Source organism: Cydia strobilella, chromosome 2 (genome assembly GCF_947568885.1).
Source record: "Cydia strobilella chromosome 2, ilCydStro3.1, whole genome shotgun sequence".
NCBI classification, from domain to species: Eukaryota; Metazoa; Arthropoda; class Insecta; order Lepidoptera; family Tortricidae; genus Cydia; species Cydia strobilella.
The window spans coordinates 24,777,272-24,798,189 of NC_086042.1; the positions used below are offsets into that span (position 1 = coordinate 24,777,272).

General features: G+C 37.1%; 2 protein-coding genes across 2 annotated transcripts in view; one reads left to right on the top strand and one right to left on the bottom strand.

Moving 5' to 3' along the window:
- The window catches only part of LOC134754149 (homer protein homolog 2), a 33,044-nt gene that overhangs the window by 688 nt on the left and 11,438 nt on the right, over positions 1–20,918 (top strand). Inside the window, exons 2-6 of the mRNA XM_063690252.1 lie at positions 5,666–5,822; positions 6,556–6,687; positions 6,985–7,158; positions 7,860–7,925; positions 9,647–9,792. Coding sequence (XP_063546322.1) covers positions 5,666–5,822; positions 6,556–6,687; positions 6,985–7,158; positions 7,860–7,925; positions 9,647–9,792 — 675 coding nt within the window. The remainder of the gene's footprint in view (positions 1–5,665; positions 5,823–6,555; positions 6,688–6,984; positions 7,159–7,859; positions 7,926–9,646; positions 9,793–20,918) is intronic.
- Positions 11,673–19,308, bottom strand: LOC134754407 (cuticle protein 7-like). The gene is made up of 5 exons (XM_063690726.1): positions 19,215–19,308; positions 13,405–13,566; positions 12,896–12,992; positions 11,967–12,190; positions 11,673–11,736 (listed from the first exon to the last, which is right to left on the bottom strand). The coding sequence occupies exons 1-4, from the start codon at positions 19,227–19,229 to the stop codon at positions 11,967–11,969; spliced, it is 498 nt and encodes a 165-aa protein (XP_063546796.1). The 5' UTR covers positions 19,230–19,308; the 3' UTR covers positions 11,673–11,736.

A 20,918-nucleotide genomic window follows, 5' to 3' on the forward strand; every position in this document is an offset into this window, starting at 1 on the left:
TCAGGCATCCTGGCCCCCATAACTGAAATGGAGTAAGTGATTTTCACATTAATTCCCAACTAATCGTGAAAGAAGTAAAAAAAGAACATTACATTATAAGTTAATGATCCTTAATATTGAATAAATGTAACACAATAGCCCTAAGGGAGAACCCCTATTTTATTACATTGATATTATTGTTTTAAATAATGGCTGAGAACTTCTATCACCTCCATAAAATTATTTTCGAACATTTTAACCTACCAAGGCAGCAGTATGACAGTATTATTGTCTGGAAGTTGTAGTTGCTAAAATAAAACCCAATTTTCGTTAGAAAACAATAATTTATTAAATCTTTTGCAAAGCAAGAACTTTTCTCCATATGTGCTTGAGAATTTTTTATTTTAACAACATACCTATCAATGCTGTTATATTCCTTGAAGTTAACGTGAATTTAGATCTGCCTAAAATAGATGTTTTTGTGTGTGGATGGATTCTGTGAAATGGTCAGTTTTATTAGGTTTACGCGCAACAAATACAAACTCTCCATGATTTGTTTAGATAATATTACCACGAATAAGAACATTATTAATTTCAATTATGTCTGAAATTACCTGTTATTTAAAAATACACCGAGAACAAATTGAAATAGATTGTACTCCTAACTTAGGTTGTAGTTCACGCTCACATGTCATATCTTATCACCACATTCCTTTCTCAAGCATCCCGGCTATCTGCTGTCAAACTATCTTGACATTTTAGCACTTATTGACTCTTTCGAGTCTTGTGCCGAATTCATGTGAATGATATTATTGCAACCAGCAAAAATGGATATTGTTAATGAAATATTGTGAGTATTGTTTTCTCCCATTTTTTTAGTGTTGTGTTGAAACTAAAATTATTATTATAGCCAATCGAAATGCCAAAAATTATTTCATTAAACCAATTGACTAACTAGTAGCTCTGTGAGCTATAGACAGTATAGACCTCGCGATAAGCTTAAAAACCGGACAAGTGCGAGTTGGACTCGCCCACCGAGGGTTCCATACTTTTTGGTATTTGTTGTTATAGCAGCAACAGAAATGCATCATCTGAGAAAATTTCAACTGTTTAGCTATCACGGTTCATGAGATACAGCTTGGTGACAGACAGACAGAGCAGTCTTAGTAATAGGGTCCCGTTTTTATGGTACGGATTGGTATGGTATGGTATGGTATGGTCCCTTTGGGTACGGACCCTATTACTAAGACTTCGCTGTCTGTCTGTCTGTCCGTCTGTCTGTCTGTCACCAGGCTATATCTCATGAACCGTGATAGCTAGACAGTTGAAATTTTCACAGATAATGTATTTCTGTTGCCGCTATAACAACAAATACTAAAAACAGAATAAAATAAATATTTAGGGGGGGGGGCTCCCATCCCAACAAACGTGACTTTTTTGCCGTTTTTTGCGTAATGGTACGGAACTCTTCGTGAGCGACTCCGACTCGCACTTGGCCGGTTTTTTTTCCATGCTTGGCCAGTATAAGATAAGTTCTTGTTACAATAAATTTTAATATTCTATTTAGTATAGCCCACACAAAAACTCTTTATGTTATTTATTTCACATGCTAACCTCGAAATATGATCGCCAGTGTACTGACTTACTTAACACAAATAACCTGCTAATTACTATGAATTAGGGTTTACGGTTTGGCCTAATTTTGAACGCGAATGAATATTACTCAGTATGAAGCATGCTAATGTTTGTTTTCACCCAAACCTTTTCTATTATTTTTAAAGGTATAGGTAACGATGTAACTACTACTCTTCCTAACTTAATAATTAGTACCTTTAATCCGTCACTGTCATAATTTTTGTGTGCTTTGTAGTAATTAAGCCTCCCCACGGGAACGATTTTGTATTAAGGCCCAGTAGGTTCGTGTTCTTCTCTCACTCTCACTGAGCGTAAACGTGAGCGAGATGGATGTGCGTGCTATAATATGTTCACCTACATAATATGTTTGTGTTTTTTTTTTATCGAGCGTAACTCAAAAACTCAGAATTAGAATCGCTGACGTCTCTAAAGGTCTCAAAATTACTGATTAAATTTGTGGCAACCGTATTGTGATCTAAAAACGCGCTAAGAATTTTCAAAAACTCCGTTCTTTGAGCCTACTGCACCTTAACAAAACAATATTTCCCAGATCACACCCAATTCAATGGATAAAAAAGTATCGTCAGTTTATAATGCCATTTGATTGATGGGCTCTATTCCCATCGAGTACTGATCAATCGAGCGTTAGACTCTGGACGAAAAAGTGCGATCTCGGGTGGCACGCATATTACTTTCAGCTATTGTCATAAATCAGATTCCTCTACGAGTTCAACGCTTGTGCGATTGAAATATATTCCTCAAAGGCCTTAGTGTTATTTGAGTGATAAAATCTTTAATTATTTAATACGGAGTAGCGCAAAGGCGTCAAGCGCTACCAGTGTAGCTGCGACCTCAAGATCCATAAAAAAACCTGAGTAATCGAAAAATAACCCATACCTACAGAGAGCCCTATGAAAATCGCACTTTGTATATCTGTATACTGGAAAACCATAGGGGCGATAGGGTTACTGATAGAAGATCATACAATTTCGTTTTTCGCGTTCTTTAGTCTCTAAGTCTCTATGGTTCATCGGAGGATTTTCCACCTACGCGTACGAAAAGCGATTAGTGATAGATAATAACCTCGGGGCATGCTTCGGGCTATACTGTCCCCCAATAAGGCTTTTCTTTCCCTTTGTAACTCAATATTCTTACCGCTCAGAGTAAACAGACTATATTTAGCCTCTGGCTACCTCACTGCCTTTGTTTTTGACCTCGTTGATGATATGTCGAGCAACGCCTAACGAAATGTGGTTGATTTTGTCTTAAATTTTACCTGTATTTTTTAGGTTTAGTGCGCAACTAGGTCCATGTCCAGGGAAATAGGTATATTAGGTATATAAATAAGAAACTAATAGAATACACGTTCGTTGTCGCCAACCTTAAGACGAAAGAGGACGGCCGCTTCTCCATACAAACGTAGTAGACAACGTTTATACTATGGATGGTATAGAACTCCATGGTTTATACTCTATTTGATGTATATGTATTAATCATAGGCATCATAGCTATGCCCCTTAGTTCAGCGGTCAGTCTGTTAGTAGATATGCCGCAGCACTAGATAATCTAGAAGAAAAAACAAGCGTTTGCATGAAACAAGTGGAATGATCTTACTCTTTTAATAAATTTGATAGGCTTGTTTCTCGCGTTTCGGGACAAAATCATGCAAATTTCAAAGTTTATTCGCCCTTAATCTATTGATAACGACTTTCTAGGGATTCTAAGGTGTAGGTTGTGAAGGCACCCGAATAATGGAAAACGGAGAATTAATGTACCGTAACTGGTACTAAATTGAGTTCGTTACAAAATTGATTTCTTGTAACGAAATTGCAAACACATGCTCTATTTACATTGGATATCTGCCTACGCCATCTACTTAAGTCCTTTTAGTGAAAAGGTCAAAAATAATTAACAGTAACAATAAATGGCACCATTATACAAAAATATATGCCTAATATGCTTTTAATATTATTTATCTATATATAAACCTACCAATTCCCAGTGGATCTCGTACGCTGTTTTTTAATTATTTTTGGTTGTGCTCGTAATCGCTGAGGGACGTTACACGAAAATATTGTGGGTTGGCAACTTGTCAGTGGCTTCCTCGACCACCCCGTTCTTCTCCAGACCGTGCTATTCTGAAGCTTTTGTATAGTTTTTTTATGTTTTTAGTTCTCCTGGTAAATTTACGGACCGCATTGTTCGCATTTGTTATGGAATTATTCTTTTGCATTCGGTGTGACGATGTGGGTGTTGCTGAAACGATCTTATTAAATTCCAATTCGACTTTAATTGTGCACTGCAAGTGTAGATTTAACTAATAAATCATCGCATTCCTTTGCCACCAGTTAGGCCAAAATTTGCGTTTAGCTGTGACTATAGAGGGCTGAAAATTTTGTGTAAATATGCATTGCATCTCGTATTAAATGTTGAGATGCGCTTGATTCTGTATCGCTTGTAAGTTTTAAACGTACTACGTTGTACTTAACGTACCTGGCTGTTTAATGTAGCGTGATAGCTGGCACTACTCCAGACCTAGTCGTCTGTCGATAAGGGCTCTGAATAGACATTTAGGTTAAACTATACGTAGCAACAATGCAGGTGTGTAGCTTTATTACTGCATATGTCTAGGCGTTTATTATTTCACGACTTACCGTCGATGTTCGATCCACTATATCGAAAGTGAAAATGCTTGTAAGATGCTTTTTAGGGTTCCGTACCCAAAGGGTAAAAACTTACTAAGACTCCGCTGTCCGTCTGTCCGTCTGTCACCAGGCTGTATCTCATGAACCGTGATAGCTAGACAGTTGAAATTTTCACAGATGATGTATTTCTGTTGCCGCTATAACAACAAATACTAAAAACATAATAATATAAATATTTAAGTGGGGCTCCCATACAACAAACGTGAATCTTTTGCTGTGTTTTTCCGCAATGGTACGGAACCCTTCGTGCGCGAGTCCGACTCGCACTTGGCCGGTTTTTATTGACTTCTTGAAGTAACTTCGTGATACCAAGGTGGTTGAAACAAAAGCGAATCCTTGTTCCGTGTTCCGTTTAGGTATAAGTGAAATCCTTAATGTTCGCGTTTACGCCTTTTCTTTTAAAATGTAGAATTTTTCGCAGTGTTAGTATGTATTACCTTGATGCCGGCAACACACCGCTATTGGTACTCTTCCTACTCGTAGTGGTATTTGCGCAAATATGTCTGCGTCACTTTCGTGCAATATTATGCCGGTAATTTTAAGCGGATTGTCTGCTTGCACTTCTACCACCCCTGTCATGTTATCTTTTTATTTTTAACTAGCTTTTGCCCGCGACTTCGTCTGCGTGGACTTAGTAACCCCAGCTAGAGTAAGAATAGCGCCTGGAGAAAGTCTTATAGCAATTATTCAATTTGAGCATATTATGCACACAAATTAGCAGACACTTCATTAATTATCTCAATTCCACCCCGCTTTTTACTTTCTTAAGGGATGATTTTCGGGATAAAAACTATCCTATGTCCTTCTCAGGGACTCAACCTATCTCTATGCCAAATTTCATCTAAATCGATTCAGCGGTTTAAGCGTGAAGAGGGAACACACAGACAGACAGACAGACAGACAGACTTTCGCATTTATAATATTAGTATGGATTGCACCATCCGATAGAATATTTCCACTCAAGTTTAGATTATAGCAGAGGTTAGCTAATGTCAATGTTGAATCCTAAATATTATTTTTACATGGTATATAATCAGTCGCATATTTTATTTATACTTTGAAACATAAAATAGTTTTGCCACTTCAAATCTACTTTTGTCTCTAAGACAGCGTTCAGGCAAGTCCAATTTTACGTTTAGAAGTCATAAGCTACTGCTAGTTTGTTGACAGCTTTCATGCGTACAAAAGTAAAAAGTAAAAATAGTATATAGCGCTTCGTTTAACAATGACGAGATGAGACATGCGGGGCACATGGTGTTGTATTTAGATTGTAAGTCTTCTATATTTACCAGACTCTAATTCGAGTAAAAACAGTAGAAAGTACTCACGCAATCTCTCTCCCGCAGTGAGCAGCCAATCTTCACGTGCAAGGCGCACGTGTTCCACATAGACCCGAAGACGAAGCGATCGTGGATGTCGGCCAGCTCCGCCGCTGTTTCCGTCTCTTTCTTCTACGACTCGTCGAGAAACCTGTACCGCATCATCAGCGTTGAAGGGACCAAGGTATGTACTTAACTAATTACAAAAAAAAACATCCCCACTGCTGGTATAGGTAGGTATATAGGATCTCCAATTCTCCACAACGACTGGTCAGCGCTGCTCTCATCCATCTATTCTCTGCCATCTTAACGATCACATCATTGGTCCAACTTTGTGGGGGGCTTTAATTTGCTGCGACTTCTGGTTCGCGGTCACTGCTGAAACTATCTGCCCGAACGCCCATCGGGTCTATAAGCTATGTGCCACTGTCATTTAACCCTTCAACTCCCAGTTGAGTCGATATTTCTGTCAAAAAATGACCTTGAACTTTTAGATTTAGAATGTAACTGTGAGGCTCTGCCAACACGATATCGAGTCGATGGTATTTGAAGGGTTAAGTCGGGCAACTTAATAATTAGCTATTTTATTTAGGTTCTGTTGCGGATATCACCATTGGTCGGCTACTCTATAAACCACAATATTAACAATATTGTCTTCGGTTACCGCGATAGTTACTCATGAAACAAAACTATGAAAAAGGATTATATCGCGTATATTGAATTTATAATACATCCCGACGTTTCGAACCCTTTACTGCGTTCGTGGTCAACGGGTGACTGAGGAAAAAACTACTAAGTGCAAAAATACCCACATACCAAAAAATAATGAACCATAAACTACAAACTTTAAGGCTGGCTGGTTGTCATTGTAATCCGTTTTCATAGTTTCACAATATTAATGTTGGTTTCTTCCTCAGGCGGTGATAAACAGCACAATAACGGCAAACATGACCTTCACGAAGACGTCTCAAAAGTTTGGGCAATGGAGCGACGTGCGGGCCAACACGGTTTATGGACTCGGGTTCGCGTCCGAAGCAGAACTGGGCAAAGTATGTACATCCCTACTAATATTATTAATGCGAAAGTAACTCTCTGTCTCTCTTTCTGTCTGTCTGTTGCCTCTTTATGCTTAAACTGCTGAACTGATTTAGATTAAGATGTAATTTTGCTATGGAGTTCGTTTGAATTTTGGGGAGTTACATGGGATTCTACGCAAATGAAGCTCCGTGGGCAGAAGCTACTAAGAAACCCTTTCAGGTTTAAGTACGTCAGTTTTTTATTAAGTAGCCTAATTTTATTGATATCGATTTATGTTTTCCCTTGCTCAATCTAAAGTGTTGTTCCAGTTCATAGAAAAGTTCCAAGAAGTGAAAGAGGCGATCCAGGCGCAGCAGATGTCGGGCAAAGCCACCAACGGCAACAGCGGAGCCGCCACGCCCGTAGCGTCCGCCACGGCGTCCCCTCTGCTAGCCTCCCGCGCGCCCGCCGACGAGCCCCCGGTCGCTGCTCCCCCAGTACAGGTAACATCAGTCAAGTAAAGCTACTAATGGCAACAGCCTGTGGCGTCCGCTACGGTGTCCCCGAGCTAGCTATCCTAGGGGCTAGGGCTAGCCTCCCGTGCGCACGCCGACGAACCCCCAGGCGGTGCTCCCCCAGTACTTACAGGTACCATCAGTCTAGCAAGTCCACCAACGGCAACAGCCAGTGGCGTCCGCTATGGCGTCCCCTCTGCTAGTATATCAATCAATCAATAATAATTTAATTCGAACACAACTCCTTGGTTTTACTTAACCTTTACCTTTGACTTTATTTGTCGGGCCATCATAGTCAACTGTCTATGTGTATTAAACTTGATACCATCAATACAAGAGAGAGAAGATATTTAACTAATAATAATTTCTTCATCGCATGTACCAGGCCAGGCATTTTTAAGATAAAGTATTTTGAGCGTCAGAATATTTAAGCTGAAACTTTTAGGCATCGAAGTTGATTTTATATTATAGTAACGACCTCTGAAAATTTCAAGCACTTTAATATTCTAGCTATCACAATAAACTTCAAAGTTTTGAGGCTCGAAACTTTAAACCATCTAACGGTCATATTCCAAGCAAAGTATTTCATTCTTGAATGTCAAACTTCCAAGAATTTTCAAGAGTCGACGCTATCAATCAGCCTCACCACTGACTAGTTCTCAAACTTATCAATTTCGTTTTTGTTGCAGCCTAAAGTTGACAACGATGAAATGATGGTCCACCAAAGAGCTCACTCCGTGTCGTCCACACTACAGGTAAGTTCAACCATTAAAATTGTAACATTTAAATTTAATAAAAATGGAAACTATAGGTCTAAGAGAAGAAACTGTAACAATATTTTATGTATGACCGTTTGTTTCATATTTAAATAAATAAATAACTATTTTAGGAATAGGAATAATTCCCTTTAGTAAAACACTTCGAGATATAGGTAAATTTTACATTTTTTTTTAATTCGCAGTTGCCTTTAAAAAATATCTGTGTTATATGTTTTCTCAAAAGTATCCTGAAATCTAAGGTGCTCAAAATATAATTCTATATAGGTATTTATATTTGGAAGCATCTGTTTGCTCTACGATACATTATGCACAATGTAAAAAGCCCTGACATCAATCTTTTCAAATTGGACGTCGTGATACTCTGAACCACATGCTCTTTTAATTCAACTATAATTCGTTTTTTTAGCATTGGAAAAAGGGTAAACAATCTTGACGTGTCTTTTTATTAAAACGCTTAAAAAAACCGGCCAAATGCGAGTCGGACTCGCGTTCCAAGGGTTCCCGCACATTACACAATTTTTAACATTGCAATTTTTTATGTGAAACGTGAGTGAATTAAAAAACCCGTAGGCGTCGGATTAAAAACTAAGTAAATAAGTCCGACTCACGCTTGACTGCACATTTCTAATAGGTTTTTCTGTCATCTATAGGTAAAGAACTATTTTGTGTATTTTTTTCCGAATTTTAGAGCCAGTAGTTTTGGAGATAATGGTCATTTTTTGCCTATTTTCTTGAATAACTTCTAAACTGTTTATCCTAAAATTAAGAAAATATATTTGAGATACAATCAATAAGCTCTTTCATTTAATATGTAACACGATATTGTTTGAAAAACCCCCAAAAGTGGCCCCCATGTTTAAAATTCATTTGTTTACGTAACATGTCCATCTTTGGGTCACAAACTTACATATGTGTACCAAATTTCAACTTAATTGGTCCCGAAGTTTCGGAGAAAATAGGCTGTGACAGACAGACGCACGAGTGATCCTATAAGGTTTCCGTTTTTTACTTTTGAAGTACGGAGCCCTAAAAATAGTAACTAAGTAATAGTTACCATGTTATGATACCAAAATGTTAATGATCATATATGCTATATAATTGTTACATGTAATTGCTGTCTTATTTTTCAAAAGTGTTTTTCAATAAACCTTAGACCCTTTTTCTAATACTAAAAAACGAAGTATACGATTCTGTCACATTTTTAATGTACCTTGATTGATAGAAATAACAACGTTTTCCAAGTTAAAAAAAGGGGTATGGCTTTTTCTAGAAATACTTATCATAGAGTAACTTATACTAGAGCGGTACTGTCATAGTAAATTTTGTAACCCCAGTAAATTCACTGCCATCTGTCGACACACTTTAAAACTAAAAATAAATATTTATAAAAATACGATAAAATGTATTTAAATATGGATAAATGATTTTTTTATTTGCATTAATTATTTTTATATGATTTTGACCCATGTTCTTTCACTGGTATGCGTTAAAATTATAAATAACAAACGAAACACTCAACGCCCTCTATACGAGTGTAGGCCAAAACTAGTGGCGCCATCTGATCGAGAATCAAATTTTCGTGATTTTCGAGGCACGTTTTTTCCTTAGACTGTATCCATCTATTACGGAGTTATATCAATCTTTGTACTTATTAATGTGCACTGCAAGGTGTTTCAATAGTTTTCTGCTCCACGTAGGGCGGATATGCGACGGTAGGACGAGCGCCGCGCGGCCCCCTCGCGTCCACGGCGGCGCCCGAGCGCGCCGAGCTGCCTCCCGGCGAGTCCGCAGAACAACAACTCAGATACGAGAACGATCGCCTCAAACTGGCTCTGGCTCAAAGGTTAGTAAGCTCTCTACTGCCTCCTCTACACTATCGGCGATGATCGTTGATAGTATCATCGTGCAAGCATCCACATGATCGCTTGTACACCGCAACCATCTGGCGATTCCCTTGATTCTCTTTGATGCGTGCCCAAAAACCCGACAACTCACGGGTCGCAGGCGATGATAGACGATGACTGGTGGGGACTGCCAAGTATTCCCTCTACACTGTCGTGCCCGCCAGTTATCGTCTATCATCGCCGACAGTGTAGAGGAGCCATAACACAAGTTGAAATGTCTAATATTGCTGATAGGCAGAAACAGTGGCTCCAAAACTCTTCAGTTGATATTCAGAGGTCGCGCCCTGCTAAATGTTCCAGTTAACGACATATACTACGTACAAGCATAGAGTAACTTATACTAGAGCGGTACTGTCATTGTAAATTTTGTAACCCCAGTAAATTCACTGCCATCTGTCGACACACTTTAAAACTAAAAATTAAGATTTATAAAAATACGATAAAATGTATTTAAATATAGATAAAAAAAAATTTTTAAATGCATTAATTATTTTTATGATTTTGACCCATGTTCCCTCACTGATATGCGTTAAAATTGTTAAATAACAAACGAAACAGTCAACGCCATCTATACGACAGTGGGCCAAAACTAGTGGCGCCCTCTGAACGAGAATCAAATTTTCTTGATTTTCGAGGCACGTTTTTTCCTTAGACTGTAAACATCTATTACGGAGTTATATCTATCTTTGGTACAAGGCTGTAGGGTTAGTATCATTAGAGATGGTCCTTGGTAAGTACGGCGTCGACCAGAAACCAAGGCAGGTGTTCGATCGTGGCGATCAGTGAGAAGCGAGTAGTAATGAGCATACACCGGGGTTTTTGGTGCGGGAATGATTTCATGTATTTATAACTTTGTTTATTGTAAAATAATTACCAAACTATGAATTAAAAACCGGCCAAGTGCGAGTCGGACTCGCGCACGAAGGGTTCCGTACCATTACGCAAAAAACGGCAAAAAAATCACGTTTGTTGTATGGGAGCCTCACTTAAATATTTATTTTATTAAATTTTTAGTATTTGTTGTTATAGCGGCAACAGAAATACATCATCTGTGAAAATTTCAACTGTCTAGCTATCACGGTTCATGAGATACAGCCTGGTGACAGACAGACAGACGGACGGACAGACGGACAGTGAAGTCTTACTAATAGGGTCCCGTTTTTACCCTTTGGGTACGGAACCCTAAAAAATAGGTAGTAAGCGCCAAATGTGCTTAGAAATGTTAAAATTGTATCAGTTTTTACAGTTTTTACCAATTTTTTGGCTAGTGTAAAAACATTTCCGCACCAAAAACCCCGATGTATATACAATGTATTATATACATGTATGTATAATGGTAATGAGACGTGAGTAAAATGATAACATATTTTTAACGTTTTATTACATTGCAAGTATTTTGTACAATACTTAAAAGCTAAAACTAAAAAGTTAACAGGTACAGTCTTCAGGTAAGTATAATAAAATAACAGACATTTACAGACAAATAATTCATATTCTATCGTCATAATATCTTAAATTAATCATGTTCTTAAATTTCTTGTCTTCATTATGTAAATGGGAGTTTTTGACACCGATCTATAAAATTCGTTATTTTAAACATTTTTAAGTCTCGTGCTGGCTTGATAGTATGAGTAAAAGGGACAAAATGTTTTGAGTTGACCCGTTTTAATTGTACACTCATGGACAAATTTAGAGGAACGCAAAAAGGCTTAAACCTTTAATTACTAATTTGGAAATTGCTTTAGATTAGGTGCTGTAATCCAGCAATTAAACCTTTTTTTCGTCCCGCTAAATTTGTCCATGAGTATATTTATTTGATGTATCACGGAAGTTTTCTAATTGAAATGCTGACGAAGTAACTTATATTCGTAATACTGATAATTCTAATGATGCGCGTACCCAGCAATAGGCACGAAGCCATCGTCAAATTGAACTCGTGGTGGTACTGAATAGGTCCGTACTTGACCGCCTGGATGTGTTCTTCGTTTTAAACGGGTTTGCCGATATGGTACAAGGCTGAATAACAGGAGCAACCAATTTAGAGAGTTGTCACAAGTATAATCCTTGAAATCGACGAAGTAATTTAGTATATAATTATAATACTATCCCTAACCTAATGATGCGCGTACCCAGCAATAGGCACGAAGCCATCGTCAAACTGCTGCGGACTGAACTCGTGGTGGTACTGAATGGGTTCGTACTTGTCCGCCTGGATGTGCTCTCTGTGTTCCACGGGCTTGCCGATCTTGTGCACGACGGCGTTGAAACCGTGCTTGTCGTCCGCCTCGTATTCCACCACTCGTTTTGTGCCGTCGGTTTCAGTTAGGGTGTAGCTGCCTGGAATTTAAGTCCATTTTCCTTAAAATCTGTTTCGGCTAAAATTCTATTGTGACATGATTTATCATCTTTCAAACAATACATATATAAAATAAAATAAAATATATCCGCACCCTAGCTTCCGCCCATACGAACAAATGAATATCAATGTTTTCTAGTCAATCACTACCATGGTTGATCTCTTGGGTCACTTTTTAAAACCAGTTTTACAGAATTGAAATTAAAATTAAACCTGCATCTTTTCGATACTTATTAGCTCACATTAAGGAACATCGGGGTCAATTCTTTAATATGAGTTAAGGTTATACGTATTTCCTGGATCCTTATAGGCATGTTCCAACCTTCTACTTCATAAAAATTATATTACATAGCTATATGATGAAAAGCCTAACTAAAATGTACCCAAATCTTTAACTTGCATAATGTCCACAGAAAAGAAGCCAGTTTTTCAGAACGTTTTTGACCCATCTACTAAGCATGTTAATAAAAAGTATTTTGATGTCTCCTGGCTGACGGTACAGAATAACCACAAGAAATAAATAGTTTTACAGGTGTTCAAGCTGAATAAAAATAAAACAAAATTGGTAAAGGATATCGGCCGTAAATGGCGGCATGGCGTAGGTACTCATAATTTCTCACTTGTACCAAAAATACAATATACTACAAATATATTTTTGAATGAGTATTTTATGTCATATGTCATACCTTTAACTTTGTCGCCGTCGCGCGTCTCCCAGTGCTGTTTGTCGTCTCCGGTGTGCGGGTCCTTCACGGAGTAATCGAACGCGTATTTCGGATGTGCCTGAAAAATTAAATGTTTGCTTTTGAAATATTTATATGCGGTTTTTTTTTCTTGTTGTTGATTTTTATGTTGAAAATTATACGGTTTCAATGACCCTGGCTTTTTCGAAATAGAATTATGCAGATTAACCAGAACTCATCGACTAAAATTAATTAAGTAGGTTAATATTAATGGTTAGTAATTTTGGCCATCTCTTGTCACGACTTCGGTGACCACTAGCCACCGAAGAGGCCGCGTCTTACACCGTTATATAAAAATAAACTTAAATTGATTTCGTCATCTTCATGGTGGTAGTGTTCGTGTAGACTGGGGCGGCAACGCTGGCTTGAAACTATAGACGTCGACGTCGTGCTCGTAGCCGTGGTAGCCCTCGTATTGGGCCAGGACCAGGAGTAAGCATGACTAAACTCACGTGATAGTCGATGTCCTCCTCTTCATGATGGTAATGGTCGTCTAGGCTCTGGGGCGGCAACGCCGGCTTGAAGCTGTAGGCGTCTATGTCGTGCTCGTAGCCGTGATAGCCCTCGTATTGGGCTAGCGTGGAGGCCACGAGCAGCAGCAGGGATAAGGTGCGCTGAGAAAGAAATAGAGAACTCTAGTTTGTAAAAAAAGAGGCGTGTCTGTGACGATCACACTATTGTTGCCGTAAGTGTACGTTAATACTGTAACTTTGAGCGTATTATAAGTGTCATAAGACCGCTTCTATCAAACCGTCTACCGTAATTATGCCCGCTACAATTTTATTTTTATTCATAAGTAGGTATCCTGAGTTACGTCAGTCAGTTCGTCGATCGTGGTTGTTGCATCCGTTCCATAATCAAACAAACCCTATTAAAGCGCCGTTTTTTAAACACCTTGTCTTTACACGAAAATGGTAAGAAAAGGCGATAAATGATTTTAAAACAGTCGGAACGAAACGGCGAAATTTATAGTATCCCTACGAGTAGTATAAGTAAACATAATTCCTGTAAGTAACAAACGTTTATGATTCTCATACGTGAATTTGCACTAAATCCGCGCATAGGTAATTCCAATTTCAAATTTGCAACCGCTAACGAACTTCCTCACCAAACCGCCATTACAGTCAACGCGGAAACGCACAGAATTGCCCGTAGACGTCTGAACGTCGTATGTACGTGATCCATTACACGCAACGCTACCGCCACTTGTAAATACGCCTTAAGTTTAACTATGTAAAACAGAAACACTGATCACTTAAAATGGACCTTATGTCAATGCAATAAAGCCGGTTATCCGTGTACTTATTTTGGGTTGCTTGTGGACGGATCAGGGAAGCGTATGTGGAAATTGATAATTGGCCTGGACATTTCGACGGATATTTATACGGTACTTAATTTTTTACAGCGACTGTCGGGTATGATTTGAATTGTTAATATGTTTATTAAAACAGTATAGTGGTTGAGGTGGTGTCCGTATAATGGAACATACGCTTAAATAAGCATGCAAACACATACCTAGATTGTTGATCCTTTTTGGCGTCCAAATGTTTTTTTTGTCTGCATGCTTTTCTTTTTTATGTACTATGTTGTGGCGTCAAATAAATGTATTTTCTTTCTTTCTTTCTTCTTCTTTTAATGTAAAATGCACGTTTGTTTAAGTGAACCATATCGTTATGTCCTATTTTATTTTATTTTTGTATATCTATATTGTTTGCAATGTCATTTGCTTCTAAGTACAATATCTTAAATAATTGTTTCCGGTCATAATTAAATTCCGGTAATATTTATGATCATACTATTCATTTTTAAAGTGCTACAATATACTTGAATGATTTAGAGGAATTAATTTTTGGCAAAGTTAGCCTCATTTTTAAGGTTTAGTAAAATTGTTGTTGTTATTATTTTCTGTGACCCAAGAAACGCCCAATTACTTTCTTACGAATATATTCAACAATATTCATTTTACAAAGGGGGCAGTCTACAAAATAATTCTTTGTTTGTTTTTTATTATTTGTCAAAATTTACTGTTTGTTAATTTACTGGTTGTTTGTTTGTTTTTGTGTTTATTTATTTATTTGTTTTATATTTTTTAAGTGACCTAGTGGACATCACACACAGACTGATGACAGTGATATGGCAAACGAATGTAATGACACAGACGAATTTGAACTAAAATACTGTTTTACCATTTATAAATAACGGCAACAGCGTTTGTTGACTCGAAAGAAATTGCTTATGAATATAAGAACGTGGCAATCGATGCAGAACAAACTGTCAAACAGAGAAATCAGTTAGATAATTCGCCATTCGTATGTAAACAGTCTCACCTTCGTGTACGATATTCTCCAGTTTATACGTTGCACTCACTCAACTGTACCTACGAGAGGAACAACGTCAACAATGGACCACGAAATATCAAAGAACCATGTGCCTTTAGTTAATGTGGTTTTAGTAAATTTGGTCTAAAATAATATACGTTATTAATAGTAATATATCTTAAGGTTAAATTCCAGTTTATTTTGGAGTTTTATTATATTGAGCGGTACTCTTGTGTGTACTAGACAAAAAAAGCGAGCGAGATAATGTTCAGTTTCACTTTCGCCCTGACATTGACATTCTATATTAATTTTTAATCAATTAAACACTTACAACCGAAAACACCAAGTCATCTTTGTTACACCACAGACTTTCGTCATGCAATGCTTCTCGTCACTGTCCATAATGACTCCTTCATTCATAAACTAGTACACTTAACAACTTTCATTACCAACAAGTGTTAACTACAAACATTTATGTAAGTGCAAACATCGTATAAAGCTAGCACGTTGGACAAGGTGTGTCAAAACAAATGTAAATTATTAAGGTACCCAGTTAATTATTTTTGTAATAGGTATTTCTTGCATTGGTTAAAATTATGTTGCAGTTGTGCTCAATTCTGGATACAAATACGAGTAGTAGAGCAGGGTATAGCATATCGCAGGCATCGCATCGCAAATAGAAATATTTATCTCAAACCACGCGAAAACATTGTATGTAGACTTCTTGTAGACTGCGAAACACTATGTTACCGAAACATAAGTTAGACAATGGATTTTCGTACATTACCGGCTTAAAGCCGCAGCCGGCAGGATGTGATTGATTTTTTAGGACATATTTCCGTGATTTATTTGTTGAGATTAACACATTACATTGTATTCCAAATACTGTAAAATGAAGTCACGTTAATATATTAAGCAAATTTTCTTCGTGACAGCCTCACGCTATGGACATACTCATATAGTCATAATATGTCCATAAAATATAAACTCATAAAAGCGCATACACATTCTGCATAATTACTGCAGCCATGTAAGTATGACATTGTATTCATTGTGTAGGCTTCGCACAGACCGCACACAGCGCCTGACATAATCTTATATAGAGTCACCGTAATATACACGACGTAGCGCCCAAATATAACAAGCAGATATGGTTCGGTAAATTAGGTTGTCTAATATTTTAGACTGCACAACGAGTGATTTCACCTACGACTACGTCAAACTCCAATTACAGTAAAATTAAGTCACGCGTGCGTTAACACAATTTGACAGAACGGTAAATGTTATAAATGATCATCAGTTGAAACTATCATTAAGTGCTTGAGTCTACCGGCCATAAAATAGACTTATTAATGTAATAATTGGTTTCACACGAAGTGAGGGGGCGGTATCGACATAAAACATTAATAATAATAATATTTCAGCCTATACACGTCCCATTGCTGGGCACAGGCCTCTTCTCATGCACGAGAGGGATTGGGCTATAGTCCCCACGCTAGCCCAATGCGGGTTGGGGACTTCACATACACCTTTGAATTTCTTCGCGGATGTATGCACTGTATGCAGGTTTCCTCACGATGTTTTCCTTCACCGAAAAGCTAGTGGTAAATATCAAATGATATTCTGTACATAAGTTCCGAAAAATTCATTGGTTCAACCTCCGGATTGAAAATCGGACCGCTTCCAATCCAATTAAATTTTAATATAATACTGGCAATAATCGCCGTTCCATCAGCCGGACTCTATGCTTGTTTCCCTCAAAATTCGACATGGTTTAAAAAGTTGGCAGCTGTATGAAACCACAAAAGTTTTGCCTCTGGCGAGGTCCGACGCAGCAAATCTAATTACAATTAGTGCACACGAGATTACAGGTAAACCGCCATTTACACGGGATCATGTCACGTCGGCGCCAAGTACACATAACACTTGTGGTACAGATTGACCTCGGAAACGTAATCAGGGATTATCTTTTCTGACTACATAGGAAATACAGTCAAGTGTTAAAAAATATGGGTGAATACAACTTACTTAAAAATACGTCCATAATAGTTCTTAATTCGCTGACATAAGAGCTATGGGACATATTTTTGAGTAGGTATGATGTGTGCACCCATATTTGAACACTTGACTGTACATATATATTAGATTTCAATGCAATTACTCTTTACTTGAAACAATAACATTTTGAAATAAGTAAACAATTAATATCTCCTGAAATTGCTTGATATCAAAGTAGCATTAACGATATCAAAACATTGATATCGTTTAAAGAGTTGAAACATATTTATTGTTTGGACAACTTGACATTCTTGTTTATGTTTCTTATTCTCACTTGGGAGCTCGGGATGTGTTTTATTGTTGATTTTGAAAATTGCGCATATATTATATTTTACAGAATAGGAAACTATCTGCGTGCCCGCCCATAATCAGAATCTGAAGACTAAACGAATAACAGTATAAATCGGCCCATTCACTTATTCTTATTTACCCTTCATGAAACCTAAATAACACTACGTCATAAATCACTTCCAATTGTGCTGACTCGACGCAATGCGAGCAAAACTGACACGAAACACAGATATTTATTACATTTCCTATACTTTACTGCTGTATCTAATCTACCACTGACTTCCATTAACTCGTATCTTGTTCAACTTTGCTGTTACAATAGCGGTCTTATGTCGTAAACGGTAGAGTTTAATTTGGGGATACCGATGGAGACAGGCAATCGGGAACGTCGCGTGTCGTCACGGAAAGAAATGGGTTTTCACTCACTCTTGGTTTTTTTTTTGCGAATGTCGTTTTGTTTCGTTCGTGTTTTGTTCGGGAATCATTTTAGATCCTACATTGCCAGACACAGGTACCTATACGACCTTCGTAATATATTCAGTGTAGGCACTGAAAGTCTACGTTTTGTCATTATTTGAAAACACTTCCCCTGATGATGATTACCTGCTGACTAACATGTTCATGCGTTTTGAAGATACTCCTACAGTTATTTATATTTAGAAATGTATATTTTAATTCCATAAAACCAAATTTAAACCATAAAAGTCTAATTCGAAACATGTGTAAGTAATGAATTTCACTGAAATCTGTGATTGTATATGTATAGTATAGGACAGGATTAGCCAAAATAAAAACAATGTACTCGTAAATAACACTGCGTAAATTAACTATTAGGTATATCTTGTTGTTCTGTCTCGTCAGCCAGGAGACATCAATAACATATTTTTTTGTAAATAAAATGTTGTCTCACTTATTGCTAACATTACTGATGGATGGCCCCTGGGCTTATTGGGATTATGATAAAAATTATATAAATTATGGTTGGTAAGTTTTCCTATAATAACATGAATTTAAATAGTGACAAGGAAAAGTTTTACCACCCACTCTTTAATTTAGATTTTATAAAATATCATTAGAACATTAAAGGGCTAAACCGAAATGCAAATAATAACTATAAACAAAAACATATTTTTGAATTGATGGAAAATTAAGGTATTAATTACTTACAATAAAAGTCAAACCCATCAAATTTTAGAAAAAAGTTGGATTTGTTTTATGTAAACTTTTCGAAGTTCGTTTTTTACTAGGGTCGAAATTCTTTTCGTTGTCTTGTGTTTATATTTGTGTCTTATATCGATTACCTAAATAAAGTGAGTGCTATTGCATGTCTTTCTAGCTGTAAATTATAATGAACATGAGAAAAATTAAAAAAAAAAAAATCATCTCATACAGAAAGCTACACATTCACATTTCGCTTCACATTTTTTGGGGACATAAAATAAGACAACGTAAATAATTTTGACCCACTTAATAACGGTTTTGTATCACTAATTTACCACTCAATACGTATACTCTTAAATAGATTTAAAAAAGATCGCATGGAAATATTTGAACAACACATAACACCACCACCGAAAAACTATTCTTTTACTCACAATTAAAATTTCCATTTTCGTTTCTCTAGTCAGTCCTCGCGTGATATAGCGAAATGTAAATTATTCGGTACACGATCAACTTATATCCAAGAAATAGTTAATTCTGCCCCTTCTCAGGTCCCCCACTAGTACGTAGTGTATTCATTGCTATACCGCGCACAGGCGTTTCGAACGCGTGGCAGCACCAGTATAAGGGGGCCTCTAGAACCGTTATATCTATGCGAATTTGAGAACGGGTTTTCACTGGTTCGCGGGAGCATTTAACTCTTCTGCGGTAATTAAGCAATGGCAATATACGGTCTGAGATGACCGATCGCTTTGTCAAGTGCCAAAACTTTGACGCTGCTCCAGTGTTTTAGGGATTCTAGGCATGCATGGATGTTACTTACTTGTTCCAAAAAATCAATACAACTATGATAACACTTCATACTAATTTAGTTGCTTTATTTCCGTAAGTACGAAGTCTATTGGCCGATTAATTTGGACTCAGTTTCGTTCAAAGTTTCTTACACAATGAGCGACCTGAATTTATCGAATCTGGAATGCTGAAATTTTGCATAAGCCTTCTGAAACTATGGAGCATTGATTGTTGATAACAAACAAAATAAAATGGGGCTTTCATATTCTTATTCTATAAGTTTTATAATTCAGCCTGCTAGAATCAGTTTAGAATAAGTACAGATGAATTATTTCTCGCTTTTCCAAACGAAATGTCATCACACCTGCCCTGAGGGAAATAAGCTCTAGTCTATTGCTATATTCGCGTCTGTCAGTTTAACAGATTCGGCGATAAATTGTTAATGTGTCTGCGAGACTTTATATCTGCTCGTAAATGTGTAAGAGGGTCTAAAGAGAGCTCTTAAAATTGAGGTAGTTTAGCGAACGTGCGCATTTTGTATGTGTATCGGGATTTTTACCGCCCGGGCGGGATAGGAGTATATATTTGAACAAATGATTGAGCGTATTTCATATTATGGATTCGGATTTACATGCAAACATCTCGAGGTCGATTCAAATTTAACAATTTGTTATGAATTTGATAATGATAATGGCGTCTTGGTGGTGGGCGCGCATCTCAAGCACGATTTTCACTTCATTTCGCATGCACAAATCAGCGTTAGGCAGAAAATTGACCGTCAGGTAACAATTCTCAGCGCGGTGAAATAGGGGCCTGCTGTTATTCTTTTTTGTGATTATTATAATTAAAGTGAAAACAAAACAACACGTAATATTTACAGTTTGTATACTGAATACGCAATCACAATGTCGACGTTCATTCGTTCATTATATCTGTTTGGCATATAAATAAAGTTGCATGTTGCAAAAATATGTAGGTAATTAGCATAATAGTGAATTAGATATACAGCAATGTTTAATAACTAGCTATTTCATATTATCGGCGGCTGTATTACAATTGTAAATATCACAATATGCCCCGTCCAAATGGCTTAAACCCATTTGTATTTCACACGTCATTATAGCGCTTATACCTTGATGTATAAATCCTAGAATAGCATGACAGTGGCTTTACTGACTTGGGGGTTTATTTATTTATTTATTTATTTATTTATTTATGTTAAGGAGAACCAACAGCTATACACTTACAATAAACAACAAGATTAAAACAGGAAGCCAATTACAGGAACTCACAGGTAGTAACAAAATATTCAATTTTAAACTAATGCTAACACTTACGCACACACA

Coding starts and splice junctions, on each gene's coding strand:
- LOC134754407 (XM_063690726.1), bottom strand. Junction 12,993..13,404: donor AGGAGGACATCGACTATCAC/GTGAGTTTAGTC, acceptor TTAATTTTTCAG/GCACATCCGAAATACGCGTT. Junction 12,191..12,895: donor CGACGGCGACAAAGTTAAAG/GTATGACATATG, acceptor CTTAAATTCCAG/GCAGCTACACCCTAACTGAA.